At 45.0% G+C, this 15,933-nt stretch overlaps 1 protein-coding gene across 4 annotated transcripts in view; it reads right to left on the reverse strand.

Moving 5' to 3' along the window:
* LOC117871309 (glycerophosphodiester phosphodiesterase domain-containing protein 5) overlaps positions 1 to 15,933 on the reverse strand; it is a 322,284-nt gene that overhangs the window by 10,015 nt on the left and 296,336 nt on the right. For 3 of the 4 annotated variants that reach the window (XM_034759158.1, XM_034759156.1, XM_034759157.1), the window contains 3 exons: positions 13,484 to 13,631; positions 5,746 to 5,828; positions 1,650 to 1,664 (listed from right to left, as the gene is read on the reverse strand). In XM_034759158.1, coding sequence (XP_034615049.1) covers positions 1,650 to 1,664; positions 5,746 to 5,828; positions 13,484 to 13,631 — 246 coding nt within the window. The remainder of the gene's footprint in view (positions 1 to 1,649; positions 1,665 to 5,745; positions 5,829 to 13,483; positions 13,632 to 15,933) is intronic. The other variant, XM_034759159.1, reaches the window with a different exon arrangement.

A 15,933-nucleotide genomic window follows, 5' to 3' on the forward strand; every position in this document is an offset into this window, starting at 1 on the left:
GAGTCTCAATCCCAGATGAAATACTATATATGGGGTTTTAAACATTTAATATATGCCTGGAATCCAGAATTCCTATTAAAAAAAAAAAATCCAGTGAGCATTTAACATGTCTAGTCTGATCACCTTGGCTATGAAAGGCCACAGAAACACATGCACATTTCTCAATGATGTTGATGTGAACTGAGCCTGTGTACCTGGGGAAGAATTTGCTCCACCGTAGTAACATTCCCATAACGTTCATTGTATTTTTTCGCTAGCAAAGTACCATTTTAAAAGGCAGCTTCAGATAACAACAGATCCAGTTATTCTGTAGATTGAGGACAACAGTGCAAGTCGCCGCGTACCTTCTAGCAGGCAATACTTACAAATGGCAAACGTTCGAATTCAAAGGAGAGGAAATAAAAAAAGGAGACACACACAAACTGGGACATTGATCAGTAATACAATCTCATTGCTCAGAGCTAAACGTATGGTGAAGGTTACACATGAAGAGTTTGGTTCAAACAGAGAAATAAAAGTGGTGAAGGCTTTACTGCAGAGTGAGGACAGATTTCAAATAGTCCCTAAAGGCAGAAGCAACTGAAACCGCCAATACAATAAACAACCAGAAGAGTATTTCAGGGAGCCTGAAATCCAGTGTTCTGGGGTCTTGAGTCTCTTCCAACCCACAATGGCAAAATGCCATTGACTTCAGTGGATTTACTCCTGGTTTATAGTCGTTTAAGAAAGAGGAGAATCTTGAGAGATTCTGAGCTCAGATCAGTGCAGCAGCTGATGGCCAAATCTTTTACTACCCCTCCCTACCGCTAATATCTTATCGTTGCCAAGACAATCATGACAAGTGAAAGACAGCACTTTGACTATGGGCGGCGGGGGGGGGATGGGAGGGGGGCGAAATGACGCTGCATTTTGCCTTGGATAGCAGATACTTTACGCTTTAAGGAGATAGCGTGGTGTCAGCTGCGCATACCACAAGCTGGGTGCACACCTGGGACACATCAGGAGAACAGTGGAGTAACTCCCTTGCTACACAATTATGCTGATATAGCTGAGAACAGAATCAAGGCTCAGAAGATTTACCAAGAACTATGGCCAGCTTTCCCAGGTCGCTCAGTGCACCACAACTCCTTCCCAGTTCTCAACGGGGAACTGAGATTTTGCCATGAAGGGGTAAAAAAAACCAAACCCCTGAAATATTGTATATAGATTTTGAAGCCAAATTTGTTAACTTGGAAAGGGTAAATAGAGCAGATTGGACTATAAAAACCCTACCTGGAGGGTGATCTTGCAATGGGATATTTCTACTTGGAGAACACCATGGTTTCCCAGAGGTCACCTAATTAAAAGGTGCTCAGGTATCCTATAGTAACACTCGTGCAAATGGAAGTGGCTTGTACCATGGATGTAGAATGTCCAAGTGTCTCTAGAAGGGTCAGTTGGACGGTGCACGGGAGGCTGCCTAGTTTTAGTAACTCTTGAATAAGTTACGACTCAGACTCTCAGCGAGACGGTCGTGGTCATTTGTGGAGCTGTGGCGTTTAAAGCATCATTCGGGAGCTGTTCTGTATTATCCCAGTCTGCAGTGAAGCCCCAGCAGAAAGAAAGAGGAGGGTGGAATGAGAAGAGGAGGAGGAAAGCACCAGAATTACCTGATCATGTGATAGCTGTGAGATGCCAGAATGCAGCAGAGAGAAAGAGGAGGAACATGCACAATAGTCAGAGCAGTAAAAAAATAAACAAGGCAAGAAGGCAAAAAAGATCGGTTAGAACAGGGGTGGGCAAACTATGGCCCGGGGGGGCCACATCCGGCCCTTCGGACGTTCTAATCCGGCCCTCGAGCTCCTGCTGGGTAGCAGGGTCCGGGGCTTGCCCTGCTCCAGCCAGGGAGCGGGATCGGGGGCTTGCCCCACTCTGCGCATGCTGTGGCTCCGCGCAGGTCCTGGAAGCAGCAGCATGTCTCCCCCTCCGGCTCCTACACGTAGGGGCAGCCAGGGGGCTCTGAACGCTGCTCCTGCCCCAAGCGCTGCCCCAACAACTCCCATTGGCTGGAAACTGAGGCCAATGGGAGCTGCGCGGGTGGTGCCTGCGGACGGGGCAGCGCGCAGAGCCGCCTGGCCATGCCGCCACGTAGGAGCCAGAGGGGGACATGCTGCTGCTTCTGGGAGCTGCTTGAGGTAAGCGCTGCCCAGATCCTGCACCCCTGACTCCCTCCTGTGCCCCAGTCCCCTGCCCCAGCCCTGATCCCCCTCCCACCCTCCGAACCCCTCAGTCCCAGCCCGGAACACCCTTCTGCACCCCCAACCCCTCATACCCAGACCCACCCCAGAGCCTGCACCTCCAGCCGGAGCCCTCATCTTGCACCCCAACCCCCCGCCCCCGCCCGGAGCCCCCCCCCCCACCCCGAACTCCCCATTTCCTTCCCCACCCTCACTCCCTCCTGTACCCCAACCCCCAATTTCGTGAGCATTCAGGGCCCGCCATACAATTTCCATACCCAGATGTGGCCCTTGGGCCAAAAAGTTTGCCCACCCCTGGGTTAGAAAGTCATCCCAGTCGGTACTTCCCCACTCGCGAGACCACAGGGACTCGCCACCTTGTCACTAGGGCTGAGGCTGACAGAGTAATGTGTAGCCCTGCTCTGGAGTGCAGGAAAGCCATTCCTAGGGGGTAGGAGGAGCACATCGAAGGGGTGGCTCCATTCCAACCCATCGCCCCATCCTTGGGGTGAAGGAAGTAACTGATTTGCCCAGCAAGACTTGCAAAGAATCCACAAGGATCGGATTCTGAGCCTGTCTCGCAGGAGCTGAATCACTGCAGCAGAGAAAGAGAATGATTCAGCTGGGATTGGTTTCTGAACTCCCCAAATGCAGCACCAACACTTCCGCATGGTAGAGAAAGGCACGAGGCCTGGGAATGGCTCCCTCCGAGTGACAACCATGGGGCAGAGTGTAGGTTCCCAGTCCCATGTTTGTAAAGTCCTTGGCTTTAGTTACAGCAACTGGAATTTGTGGTAGTGAATTTTTCTTCTTCTTCTTTTTTTTTTTTTTTTTGAAGTCTTTAAAAGAGACAAAGAGATGCTTTGGAGGGTAACAAGTGCTGGCTATGGGAGGTTTTAATACTCACCTGTAACTGATTGACCCTGCAAACTATATGCCTCTCGGTAATTACACTAACAGGCTCGGACATGTGAGCTACTGGGTAAAAACAAGGGATTGAAATTCAGTCCTAGGGACAGCAGGTACTACCGAAGTGAACTGCAAGTGTCCCTGCTTGCACCAAGTTTGAATTTGTATATATGGTCACCAAGAGTATTTCTGAGTTCTTACCACCACCTAGCACAGTGGGGATTTCAGGCACTTACATAATAAATAATTCTACCACTCCCTCAATGTCTGTTCATTTCACCTCTCACGAGGCTCTTTACATTCCTTTCCTGCCCATTTTAAAATCCATGATTGCTGGAAATTATCCCTGTCTCTCCACGCTCTCAGCAGCCTGGGCAAATATCTGAAACAGCCCAGTTTTTAAGGGGTGTAGCTCGCAAAGATTAAATACACCTCTACCCAGATAGAACAAGAATTCAGATAGAACGTGGTAAAGCAGCGCTCCAGGGGGGAGGGGTGTATGTGTGTTTGAGGGTTGCACACTCCGGCGGATCAAAGTAAGTTTGATATAACGCGGTTTCACCTATAAGGCGGTAAGATTTTTTGACTCCTGAGGACAGCGTTATATCGGGGTAGAGGTGTAAATACATAAATTCAGACTGTCTTAAGATGCAAATTCTTGGAAGGGATTCAAGGAATTGCTGTAGAACCGCTTTAGGAAAGACCTGAAGACTCTGAAACGAAAGGTCTATGGTTAAACAGTTGCCACTCCCGCCTTAAAATTCCCCAAACAAGACAGCAGGTCAGACAGTCACACCCTTGTGATTGAGCCAGGGTGCTCAGTGCAGTTCTTTATCTGGCGCTCGTCTGGGGTAAGGGTTTATTTGATTTGTATGATTCACCTGCAATTTAAGAAATCGCGTTTTAGTCCCATGTGAAATTCTATGGCTTGTATTATGCAGACTAGATGACCGTAATGGTCCCTTCCTGGCCTCAAAATCTATACTATTCAGATCCAAAATCTAGTCAAAATTCTGATAATTTTACAGATGTACTTTTGGTTTCTGGGAAATTTCCTAAGGTGATACGAGGATATTGTTGGTCAGTTACACTTATGCCACAACAATGAAGTCAGTGACCAAAACTCACTACCAGCATAACTCCACTGCCTGGGAGTTACCCCAGTTACGAATCTGGGTTACTGAATTCAGCGGATGGCAAAGGTATAACAGAGCTGAACAAGGCCAGTAAGATGCAGTATGACAGCTCTAGTCTCTGGCATGGAGTCCAGTTGGTAAGTGGGGTTCTCAACAGCTGCAGACACTCTACTGTAACATTACAAAAATAGCAAGGTAATTATCCGCACAGGGAATTAGTCACAAAGCAACTTAGTCAGGGCAACGTGACATCGCAATCACTAGCTCGGGAAGCTGAAGCGGATGTTTCATGGGCGACTGCTGTGCCTAATGCCAGGATGTTTGTGGTTATAATCAGGATGGAAATTACAGCCCATTCAGTACACACACTGTGGTGGTTTAGATGTGCCAGACAGAAGGTTACAAGGAGAAACTCAGAAAAGGAGAAGGAGGAATTTTAAAATGACATTTCCTTAGGCAGACACTGCTGTCTTCCTATCCTCAGAGCGTATCTATTTCTGAGTTCAGGTTTTCCAGGACAGCCGGTCACAGTGTCATAACTGGTGATGAAAAGTTCCTCTTTGGAAGAAAGGCAAGTTTCAGGGGATGTGCCAGGGTTCCCCCCAGAATAAACAAAGAAGAGCATGGCGTGGGTGACTGATACTTGTAACAAGGTTCCAAAAACATGTTAAGCATTCCCCTACCCTGCCATTATGAATTCCTAATGCAAACAAGTAGGTTTACTTGCAACTTGCCAAAAAATTAGATCTTCATCCTATGAGCGAGTGGGGTAATCTAGTTTGTGTTCTGCATTTGTTTCCATGCTTAACAAAAATATTTAATCCTCAGATAAACCAAGGAACCAAATGTAACCTTAGCTATGGGATCTTTAGTGAAGTTTCCAGTACCAGATAGTAGAAGTTATTGCTCCCTCTGTCTGTTAGAGAAGGGTGAGGAACCTTTCTTCACACATTAAGATAAACCTGAACTATTAGGTGATCGGCGAAGTTATGACAATCTCATGCTTTTCTGCTTCCAAACTGAACGTTCCAATTTTAAAACATCCCAACGAATAGAGGTTTCTTCGCGTTCTAACTCATTCCCATGACGGGAGAATCTCTAGAGCTGCTGAGAATTCCTCATATAACTTTGAAGTATTTTAATCTTTTTCCTTGGGGTGCCCGTTTCTCTTAAGCATCAACAGTTCTCTCCCACACACATTTTTTTAAGAGAACCACACCAAGTTTGAACCACCATCACCTTTTCAGAAGTCCTCATTCTTCGCAATCTTTATGTCCCATGTAGCAGCTTCATTCACCTGCTTATAACTGAGAGGGGGTAGCTGAGGGGATAAGTAAATTGGGACTGGGGATGATTATAAGTGTCATTATAAGTAAGGGCTCTAGAGAATACTGCATCTCCCTTTTATCTCCCTTTTATGTCCTTGAGATGAACAAACACACCAAAAAAATCCATGAGAGTTGTTCTGTAATAATGCTACTTACTTCTGGAATATAAAAACTCCTACAATTATGGTAAATGAAATTAGATCTGCTGTTATCCAGATTAGATTGTACTCATTTGGAGGCTGGAAGACAAAAAGACAAGCACACGTTATACTTTCCAGTTTGTACAAATTCGGTGAGCGTTCAATCCTAAATAGATCATCGTACACATAAATATCACAAACTTCATGACACGGTGACCATTGATTTCAAGCAGGATTTGGATCCCCGTTCATCTGGATCCCCAAGCTACCCCTGTTTTTTACTTTTAAAGACCACCACATTGCCAGGAAAGACCTGCAAAGCCGCATCCATTCTAACCCTCTTTTCGCATGCTCCCAATGTTCTCAACACTCACCTTTTGGGCTGAAAATTTCCATGTCTTGTCTCTCTCTCTCTGAAGAGGGAGATTAAACTACCTTTGGTGATTTCTGAGTTTATGGGGGACTGAAAAAATACACTCAAGAAATTCTCTACCCAGACTTTGATTTGAACGTTTTACTACAGCAGGTACAGCTCAGGTTTTAAACTTGGCCTGGCCACACTCCCCATTGAGGAGCAAGGTCCTGATTCAGCTAAGCACGTCAATCCCTTTAACAATCTGGGCCTAAGTATAGCTGGGCTCAGCATTATAATGCCTAACTGATTTAGGAGCCTAAAGCTCATTTTCAAAAGGGATTTAGTCACTTAGAAGCCAAAATCCTGCCAACTGTCAATGGGATTGTGGCTCCTCAGTACCTAAATCCCTTTTGAAAATGAGATTTAGGCTCCTAAACCAGTTTGATGTTGCAATGCTGAGGGCAGCGATGCCTAAACACCTTTACAAATCCAGGCCCAAGCATGTTTTTATATTTCAGTGGCAGGTCCACAGCTGGTATAAATGGTCATCGTTCCATTCACCTCAATGAAGCTAACTATATTCAAACAAACATCGTATAGACACGTAACCTCTCATTTGAGCAGATCAAAACATTTTAACTAACATTTCTGGACAAAATATAGGATTTTGATGAAAGCAATTTTTTTTTTGGGTAGGAAAAAGTTGACTGACTATATTTTCCAATTTTTTGAGAGGAAAATTCAAAGCAAAACATTTCATTTTGAATCAACATTTCCAAAATGTCAACATTTCAAAACTAAATGTTTCAATCAAAAAAATGCCCAGTTTTTCATCAGGACATTCCCAAATTTAAGGGGTTTTGGGTTTTTTTGTGTGTAACTTTTCATTCCATGAGAAAATTTTTGATATTATGAACAAAATGTTGAAATATCAGACTGTCCCATGGGATGAAAGTTCTGTTTTCTGAACAGCTCTCGCTCTCTCTCAACTCGAATAAAATACTAGCTTTAGAAGCCAGACAGGATTATTTCTGTAAAGAAAAACTAGGTGTTTTAATTCACATACGCTATGAGTGACAGCATTTGCAACACCCCAATGTACCGAAATCTCCCCACAACTCCTAAATGCTGAGCACTGCTGGGAAAGGGGCATGGGAGAGTAAACACATCTGTTCTGCAGAAATACACAAAACTGAGGTCTTGTCCACGCTACAGGGGGAGATTGATCTAAGTTACGAAACTTCAGCTACGTGAATAACGTAGCTGAAGTCGATGTACATAGATCTACTTACCGCGGGGTCCACACTATGTCATGTCAACTAGAGACGCTCTCCAGTCGAGACTCCCCTTGCGCTTCTCATTCAGGTGGAGTACAGGAGTCGATGGGAGAGCAATCGGCGGTCGATTTAGCGGGTCTTCACTAGACTCACTAAATCAACTACCGAAGCATCGATCGCCACACACTGAACCTCCGGTAGTGTAGGTTCAAGACTTGTGCAGTCATCCATCAGATCTCACCGTTCGACTTGTATTGACAGTTTCGCTATAGGAAGCCATTCATTAGAAGCCCTCCGCTCATAAGATTTTTGACCGGAATGCTAGACCTGTTCTGTTGATGAGCTCTCCAAATACTGATCACTCAAACTTAGTATCAATTCAGTGCAGTGCTCATCAAGGTATATTCAAACACTGGCTCATCTCTCTGGGGGAAAGTTTTCAAAGGTAACAATAGGAATTAGGCACCCAACTTGTTGATTTTCAATGGGAGTTAGGTGTGTGTCTGTCCCACGTGCCTTCGAAAATCTCCTCTTATAATGCTATATTGTAGGATAGTACAGTTGCTGCACCATAGAAAAGACTGTCAGTTTCAGAGCCACTCGCACAGGAAATGGAGTTTGAAATGGAAAAGTGCATATATATATATATATAACTTCAAAAGAACAGAGTTGCACTGCAAAAATCTCTCCTTCATGTGCTTGGCAGCAGGAATGACAGGCCTAAAGTACCTGCTAAAATAGCAGCCCTGGAAATATTTACTATGGCTTCTGTGCAGTTGAACTGAATCTACATTTTGGACTTGGAATTATTAATACCAGGAACTGGCTGATGAAAAGAAGCAGCGAGAGCATGAGTGAGCATGTCTGTCAGCAAGGAGCCTCAGTTACCACAGGGACTGATGCAGCTGGCATTGATTTCCCACAGCAGCAAATGGAAATGACATCCCTATTCATCCTTAAAGTGCAACAAAGCCCCTGGGGTCACCTGAGGGCCATAAAGAAACGTGCCTTGGAGACCATCGCTTTTCAGCAAGAATGAAAGGTTTGCTCTGGCTCCCAGATTGAAATCAATTCCGAAAGACTCCGATTCAGTCAGAACAGAATTCAGAGGGTATGAATCACACATGGTCCTGACACTTACAGTACGAAGGGAGTTTTATGGTGAACAGCAGCCAATTATACATCAGTATGCACTGACAAATGGGTTAATCTGAGAGACTGAATAAAGGGAAGATTGGACCAAACTCCATCTGTGATGTACACACAGTTCCCACAGAGCTCAGCGAGAGCCAGGGGTTACATCAAAGGGAAAAAACGTAGAAGACGGGACATATTTTTCTCTTTACCAGACTTGTTCTTTGCAATACACCTGTTTTTATCTCCCCATTTCTTGTGCAGCAAGAGGGGGAGGGATAGCTCAGTGGTTTGAGCACTGGCCTGCTAAACCCAGGGGTGTGAGTTCAATCCTTGAGGGGGCCACTTTGGGATCTGGGGCAAAATCAGTACTTGGTCCTGCTAGTGAAGGCAGGGGGCTGGACTCAATGACCTTTTGGGGTCCCTTCCAGCTCTATGAGATAAGTATATTTCCATATATTATGGGAGGAGGGATAGCTCAGTGGTTTGAGCATTGGGCCGCTATTCAATCCTTGAGGGGGCCATTTAGGGATCCGGGGCAAAAATCTGTCTGGGGATTGGGTCCTGCTTTGAGCAGGGGGTTGGACTAGATGACCTCCTGAGGTCCCTTCCAACCCTGATATTCTATGATTCTAGATGTGGCTTTATCTCATTTACTTTCTTGTTACAGGCAATATTGATGAGGGAAACTCATTCTTCTTGTTCTCCATGGTGGTGACTTGAGAGATATTGTGGCCTAGCGCTGGACTGTCAGGAGACCTGGGCTCGATTCCTGGTTCCTCCCCCAAGTGTGTGTCTGTCCTTCGGCAAGTCACCTTTCCTCCTTGTCTTAGTTTATGGGACTAATGCCATTGCCCCTCCTCTGTAAAGTACTCTAAGATCTATGGATGAACGGTGCTCTATAAGAGAACTCAATATCTGAAGACAGATCTCACTGTATTTTTCCAAACCCTGACTTTGACGCTGAACCACTGGTCATCTTTTTAAAATAATTAATCCGATTCTGTTTTTAAGTGACCGGGTGAGCCGGCCTTGCCTCTGTTCCCGTTTCAATGGCCCGACACTTGTGAAAAGTCAGTGAAAAGAGTACTTTGAATGAATGACTGAGGATGACATCGCATCATTCATCCAGGGGGAGCCCAAATAACTTTACAGCAATTGTTGCAACCACCCCCAAAATGTCACTAAAATTCTTGTGTGAATAAGGATACACAATAGGAAGCGGAACAGACTGTAGCCATTGAAATTTCCAGAGGGAACTTAGGAAGGCAGAATGTAACCAGACCAGTTAGAATCTGGCCAGGCATCAGACTAAGACAATACCACCAATAACTCTCGTGAGAGTGGTATGGGAACTACAGCAATTGCAAAGCGGTCACCAAGTTTTAGGACTTTTCTGAAAGACTGTCTCCAGGAGCCCAGCATCCCTCTAGCTTATGAAGGGGGCTGGTTCAGAACTTGCTCACAAAGGAGGCAGTGAGCGCTGGCGGACAGAGCACTGCACTGCACTGGAACTCAATATACTAGTTCTATTCCTGGCTCTGCCACTGGCCTGTTGGTGACCACGGGCAAGTCACTTACCCATGCCTCAGTTTCCCCATCTGTAAAATGGGAATAATACTGCTGAACTCCTTTGTAAATTCTTTTGAGATCTACTGATGAAAGGTGTGATAGAAGTGCTAGATGTTATTATTATAAAGCATCCAAATACGGACCAGCCACTACCCTGCTGTCCTGTTATCTATCCCTTTCCTAACCTTGTTTGTTTTTTGATTACTGCTGCACACTGAGCGGATGTTTTCAGAGAACTATCCAGGATGACCCCACGATCATTTTCTTGAGTGGTAACAGCTAATTAAACCCCATCATTTCATATGTGTAACTGGGATTATGTTTTCCTATGTACATTACTTTGCATTTATCAACATTGAATTTCATCTGCCAGTTTGTTGCTCAATCATGCAATTTTGTGAGATTCTTTTGTAATTCTTTACAGTCAGCTTTGGACTTAACTACACCTCTACCTCAATATAAAGCTGTCCTCGGGAGCCAAAAAATCTTACTGTGTTATAGGTGAAACCGTGTTATATCGAACTTGCTTTGATCCACCGGAGTGCGCAGCCCCACCCCCGGAGCACTGCTTTACCGCATTATATCCGAATTTGTGTTATATCGAGTCGCATTATATCAGGGTAGAGGTGTATCTTGAATAGCTTTGTATCATCTGCAGACTTCGCCACCTCACTGCTTATCCCCTTTTCCAGATCATTTATGAATATGTTGAACAACACTGGACTCAGTACAGCTCGCTGGGGGACACCACTATTTAACTCTCTCCACTGTGAAAATTGACCTTTTATTCTAACCTTCGTTTCCTGCCTTTTAACCAGTTAGTGATCCATGAGAGGATCTTCCTTCTTATCCCATGACTGCCTACTTTGCTAACGAGCCACTGGTAAGAGACCTTGTCAAAGGCTTTCTGAAAGTCCAAGTACATGACATCTACTGAATCATCTTTGTCCACATATTTGTTGACCCCCCTGAAAGAATTCTAATAGATTGGTGAGGCATGATTTCCCTTTACAGAAGCTGTGTTGACTCTTCCAACGTATTGTGTTCATGTAGGTGTCTGATAATTCTGTTCTTTACTATAGTTTCAACCAGTTTGCCTGGTTGTGAAGTTAGGCTTACTGGCCTGTAATTGCCAAGATTGTCTCTGGAGCCTTTTTAAAAAAAAAATCACCATCATATTAGCTATCCTCCAGTCATCTGGTACAGGGGCTGATTTCAGTGATAGGTTACACATCACAGTTAGTAGGTCTGCAGTTTCATATGTGAGTTCCTTCCGAACTCTTGGGGGAATACCATCTGGCCCTGGTGACTTATTACTGCTTCCAATTTGTTGAAAAGCCTCCTCTATTGACAAATCAATCTGGGTCAGCTCTTCAGATCTGTCACCTAAAGAATGACTCAGATGTGGGAATCCCCCTGGCATCCTCTGCAGTGAAGACTGATGCAAATAATTAATTTAGCTTCTCTGAAACGGACTTGTCTTCTTTGAGTGCTCCTTTAGTACCCCGATCGTCCAGTGGCCCCCCTGACTGTTTGACAGGCTTCCTGCTCCTGATGTACTTAAAAAAAATTGGCTGTTAGTTTTTGTGTCTTTTTTCCTTAATTGCTCTTCAAATTCTTTTTCATCCTGCCTAATTATACTTTCACACTTGCCAGAGTATTTTCCTTAGTAGGATTTGACTTCAAATTTTTAAACTATGTCTGATCTCCAGTTGCTTCTTTTACTACGTTGTGTAGCCAGGGTGATTTTTTTTTTTAGTCCTCATACCGGTTTTTTATTTTTTATCAAGCTATGTGTACCCCTATTACAGTGTTTTTAAAAAGTTGCCCTGCAGCTTGCAGGCTTTTTAATGTCTATTTAACTAGCCTCCTCAATTTGCATAGTTTCCCTTTTTGAAGCTATATACTGGTGTGGAGGGTTTCTTTGGGATCCCTACCCCCATGTTATATTTAATTATATTATGGTCATTATTACAGAGTTCAGCTACATTCACCTCTTGGACCAGATCCTGTGTGCCTCTTAAGACTAAATCAGTAATTGCATTCACCTCGTTCGTTCCAGGACTAGTTAGTCCAAGAAGAGCTCCAAGATCGAGCTGCAGATAGTGTCCAAGACATTGCAGTGTCATGGATTCATGGAGCAGGATCAGAAAAGGCTTTTGGGTCAGTACTAGATAATCTCCATCCCTGCAATGGTGCACGAGACTTTATTTTTTAAAGAAACCCTCACCCCTCTGAATATTTAACTGTCTTGACTTGCTTTGAGAATCCCTAGACACGGCAACCTCACATCATTTCAGTTTCATGTTCGCTTTCTCAAGCTTCAAAGATCCAAATAAATGGAAATGAAAATTTTTGATGGTCCATTGTCTGCTCAGTGGCCGACAGGGCCAGTCTTCATTATCTAATCCCCCCCAAGGGATAATCACAGGCAGGAGTCGATTATATTGGTGAGGAGGCAGCAAAAATGAGATTCGCAATCTGCCCTGAAATGCTGAAGCTGACTCAGCTTGTTGAAAGTTTCAGCCCTTTCTGAGCGTGCTCGCTATGGCTGGAACTGTGACAGCTGCTACAATGGACGGTCCCTTCCCAGCACGCCCCCACCAGTTGCTCTAGGAACACATGGGGGGCAGGGATTGCACAACATAGTCTCCACAACCCCTACCGCCCTGCTCTAGCTGTCCATAAGGAGACAGGGCCAAGCTGGTGTTGCAGGGAGTCCTGGAGCCACTGCCACCCATCTCTCCCCTGACTGGTGCCTGCCCACCCATGGCTGGAAAGCTGGAACTATGTGAGGGACCAGAGCTCTGCTCCCCATCCACCAGCCAGAGGAGTCCAGTTCTGTCACTCCTACCACCAGCTGAGGAGACCTGCCCACCTCAGGAACCAAAGGGAGCCCATTTCCCGACTGACCACCCAGTTCACCCGAAGAGGGGATCCACTTTCCATGTAACATCCCATAGACAGACTTAGCGAAAACCCATCGCTGCCACCATCACCACCACTGCTGCTGCTGCTAGGAACAGCTGCCAGATAGGGGTGCCACCAAGGGGTACCTCAATGTGGTACTGGTGAGAGGGAGCATGGTGTGTTGAAGGGTACTAAGCCAGGGGGGCATGGAGTGGAAGAACTGACTGATTTGAATAGGAGAAGACTACGAAGACAGAGTTTTGCTGAGGGAAGAGGGAAAAGTATCCAACCCAGGGAATCTTGTAGGTCTGAGACGGAACATTTTTGAAGGAGTCTCTCATTAAAATTTTGGTATCATGCCGCTGAAACTACCCCTCTAATGTATGGCTTCTACATGCCAGAGCTGCCTCGAACACACCCAGAAAGCTGTCCCTGTTTTTTAAAGGAATCACCGTGGAGGCGAATCTTATGTACTGTATGGATATTTCACATATAGTCTTGCTTACCATTAGCCAAACAGGAAAAGGCACCTTGCTAAGGATTTGTGAGCTATCAGACGTGACAGACTGAACGCCAGCACACCAGAGGATAGAGAACAGCCATGGTTCATTCACAACGTAGAGATTAACGCTCAGGTTCGCGGCGTTGTATTCCCTGCCGAGAAAGATAACGGAGCGGAAGGTTAGTATCTCTGTAAGTACAGCATACAGAAGACACAAACTACTATGTCCTATGCATGGATGATTCGCGTGAAATAAATACAAAGGGAGATTCGAGTCATCTGACAAAACAGCATGCTTTTTAATATTGGCCAGATTGGAAATTTGATGAAGTAGGTCATTTGGAAATGCAAGATCTTGTCTGGCCTTAAAACCTATTAAACCACTATTTTGATCTTAAAAGCTTTATTCACTCACCAGAGCAGATTCTGGCTTAGATATATATAGTTCTCTCACCCCACATGGTGGTATGCTGGACACATTTTTAACAAGCGTCCCTAACTAGGGTGATATAAAATTAACAGCCATCGCAGATGCCTATAATACTGAAAGAGCAAGTCACTGAATTAAACTGGAGACCGATGTAAGAGTCAGTCATACTCTTACTCTTCTGCCTGGGTCCAGACATAGATTTATGGGACTCTTGTTTGCTAACAAAAGAGGTCTCATTCTGATGCTTGAATCCATTTTTCAAGGGTTTTGCTCCAGAGGCCAGAACACAAGACTGGGAGACAAGAACTCTCGAGTTGCAATGCAGATATTGATCCTGTCTGTGGCCCTGGGTAAGTCACTCTGCTGGAGTTTCCCAATCTGACTGTGACGATTCATTAACACTTGCCAAGTACTTTGAAGATGGTCAACGCTATATGTAATTATGGAGGTAGCACCAGGCTGTTAATACAATCTGATTATACTGAATGCTGAGGGTGAAGCTATACACTCTTGAAAGCAATGCTGGCCGTGCTGAGTAAACACTGCATATACAGTAGTTAGGACATTTATTTTGGGGTAAAGGATGGCATTTCATCAGGGTTTATTCAATCCGTGTGGTTGGTAGCTCCCCAGTTAATGAGTCTGTTGTTGGACTGTGGCAATGTCCCTTTGAACCCTATGGTGGAACCCTTCAGTTTGCCAACATGGCAGGTTTGGTTCTTGACTCTGCTGAGCACACAGAACGGAGCCAGGATAATTAGAACAAATCACCACACAATTGCCGGGTGGGCATCCCTTCGCCATAACTCTTCAAGAGCCGGGCAATGAATGGAAAGGAGAAAGGGTGGGCAAGGCTTTGTTCTACCCAGGCCACCAGGGGCTACTATGCAATCATAAGATTGCTCCTTGTAGCACTTGGGCAGAGCTGGTCCCTCTAGCTCTGTAACGTATGTAACATGGCCTGGTTTTGTTTTCAGCAGCGGCAGCGAGCTTTTATTAACCACATTCATATTACTAGCTGCTCTGTGCAAACGTGGTGTGTGTAGCAAAAATGAGGATTCAGTTTGAGTTTAATACAGTGGTTGCCATTACAGGGTCAATTCTTTAGTAGAAGGAATCTGACCACTAAAAAGGGGGAGTGGTGCATTTGGGCCAAAATTGATGTGGATTGAAAAGGGTGTATTTATTTCTACTACAGCAGCATCAAGAGGGTCCAACTGTGCTAGACGCTGTATGTACGCTGGAGGAACTTAATCTAAATGGACAAGACAAAGGGTGGGAGGGGAAACAGAGGCACAGAGAGGGGAAGTGACTTGCCCAAGGTCACACAGCAAGTCAGTGGCAGAGCTGGGACTAGAACCCAGGTCTCTGAACACCCTATCACTGGACCTCTCTGCCTCTCCTTCAGTGAAAGATACAGGGCATATTTTGCCTTCATTCCTTCCCCATCCCTTTGGCACAGTGTTGGTCTTCGAGGCAGGGCCTGGATCGATCTACATGTCTGGACAGCTCCCCCTGACGCGGCGCAGCTCCGCACTGGTTCTCAGTGGCAGGCCTGCACTGCAGTAGCACAATCTGGCCCTTAGTCATTTCACATCCGTGTGTTGTGAACTCTGGTTTTCAAAAAACAGCATCGGTTACAATGTGATACACGGCACTTCAGTCATCCGTCCTTACCCACAGAACAGGACCTACTTTCCTTTCTAGCTCTAAAATATTATCTCCTCTCCCAAACCGTTTGATTTCCATAGGTTTTCTTAAGGACCAAGTCAAGCTCGCCAAGCAATAAATCCTAAATATTAACAAGGCCGCCTAGGGGCAAAACATCCCTTATCTGTTTAACTTTAGCTGCTGAGGTCCTTTTGATTCACAACCTATGAAATTCAAACGCCACATATTACCGAGAAGAAACACGGCATTGGCTAATTAAAGATGAGACAAGGCTGATTTAAATAGGGTCATTAAAAGACTTGCGTTCAAATTTATCGGCACAAAGTAATGTCTGAAAGAACTCAGGCGCTTGG

This window comes from Trachemys scripta, chromosome 1 (genome assembly GCF_013100865.1).
Source record: "Trachemys scripta elegans isolate TJP31775 chromosome 1, CAS_Tse_1.0, whole genome shotgun sequence".
Taxonomy (NCBI): domain Eukaryota; kingdom Metazoa; phylum Chordata; order Testudines; family Emydidae; genus Trachemys; species Trachemys scripta.